At 39.7% G+C, this 1,798-nt stretch overlaps 1 protein-coding gene across 1 annotated transcript in view; it reads right to left on the bottom strand.

Annotated features, from left to right (window-relative positions):
• The window catches only part of AAK1 (AP2 associated kinase 1), a gene marked incomplete at its 5' end in the record, with an annotated part of 67,000 nt that overhangs the window by 55,190 nt on the left and 10,012 nt on the right, over positions 1-1,798 (bottom strand). The window contains 2 exons of the mRNA XM_019514326.1: positions 477-558; positions 1,521-1,642. Coding sequence (XP_019369871.1) covers positions 477-558; positions 1,521-1,642 — 204 coding nt within the window. The remainder of the gene's footprint in view (positions 1-476; positions 559-1,520; positions 1,643-1,798) is intronic.

Below are 1,798 nucleotides of genomic sequence, written 5' to 3'. Positions count from 1 at the left end.
TTTTTTTTTGTTTTTTTTTTTTTTTTTTTTTTTTACTTTGTCCCATTTTGATGTCACATGTTCGAGGTGCAGAGCCAGAGGTTGCTTTGGGTCATCTTCACTATCAAGTTTGGGTTTTATGTGAAATAAAAAAAAGCTTGGAGGTTGTAAATTCATTAAGAGTTGACTAGGTCTCGCAATGAACTGTTCAGCCAAGAACTGCACCCAGCTCTCAATGAAGGCAACAGAGAAGGCAGCAGCTTAATAGAGTGGGCAATTATCATCTCATGAATCAGCCTGTGAAATATGAAACAACATTTGTAATAACCCAACCCAAAAGTCAAATAATGGTTCCTTCTACATAGAGCTTGGTCATCTCTGCCACAAAGGGGTGTTTAAGTCTATCCATTAGTTAACATGTAATTACAAGTTGCAGGTTGTTTTTCAACTGGGAGTGCATGTCAGCTTTATGAATACCACATAGGTTTTGTACATACCCATATATCTGCTTTTGTAGTAATAAGTTTGCCGCTATAGAGGTTGACCATTTCTGGTGCTCTATACGATAGTGTTGTGTACCTACAACAGAAAGGTCCGTGAGTGAACTGAAGCCACAGCCAGGGAAGAAAATCAGTTCATTCCAATTATACAGTATTTTCCTCAATTATTCCAACTTTGCCTCACAGTAATGGAAATGGGCTAGGTACTGAAATTTTCAACTAGTTAAAATAGTTCCAATTCAATTTAGAGATTTAGATTTTTATTGGACATAAGAGTGAACCTGGTTATGAAAAGCAAAAACTTAACTTCCACAAATTTCCTGGAAAACAAAGGCTGCAGCAAAATCCTTTCTACAGCCAAAGTTTACATAGAAAATATATTCTCATCTTAAGAATGGGATGTGGGAATTCATAATATTTGCTTATTCTCAAAGGGCATAGACAGTTGCATGCCCCTTTCTTTGTCCTTACTCATGGGACTTCAGCCAATATACAAGTACATAGCTTCTAATAAATAGCCTTCCATACTGAAATTCCTGTTCAGTTATGATAACCAGGAGGAAGGTTACTTTGCAATTCAAATGGAAGTGGAAACTGCATCATCTTAAGCCAAGCACTGCACACAGGAAAGCAACAGACTGCCACAGGCCGAGACCCCCAATGATGACACTTTGTATCCGAGTGGATCTATGATTTACAGATGTCATAGCCTAGCCTCCTCTAACTGTGATCATGGAAGGCTGCTGGCAATATATATTGAAGTATCTTGTCATTCACTGGCTCTGCAGTTGAAAGGAGTGAGGGACTGACTCTTGCAACCACACTGTCCTATCAGTGCATCCCAGAGCTGGTCCATGTCTATCAATACACAAGTCCTATCAAACCCAAAGCAGTTCCCAAGCCAATTTTTTTTTTACCTCCAAAGCATCGAATCTTCCTTGCCAGACCTAAGCATAGTTTGGTTCCAGTACAGCAAGTATTAGCCTTACAAGGAAACAGGCCTGGGTTAAAAAAGAAAAACAGACAGACAGACAGACTTACTTTTTGATCTCTTCTTCGACTGCGTTCACTCCTTCAGTTTGAGGGTTCTGGAATTTGTTGGTGGCGCTTCCAAAGTCACACAGGACATAATGGCCGCGATCATGTAGCAGGATATTTTCAACCTACAAGCATCACATATGCACTCTTTTTATCCACAATAGGCCAAGTCTCTCACATTTATGTAGCCCCTGCAATATCATCATCAGGGGTTTTAAAATTCAAAGGTTACCACACTGGATGTCTGAAATATTGTCTTATAATACATGGGGGGGGGGGGG

This window comes from Gavialis gangeticus, unplaced genomic scaffold, assembly GCF_001723915.1.
Source record: "Gavialis gangeticus isolate Ggan-Ray unplaced genomic scaffold, GavGan_comp1, whole genome shotgun sequence".
NCBI lineage: Eukaryota > Metazoa > Chordata > Crocodylia > Gavialidae > Gavialis > Gavialis gangeticus.
This window is presented reverse-complemented; position numbering and strand designations above follow the sequence as displayed.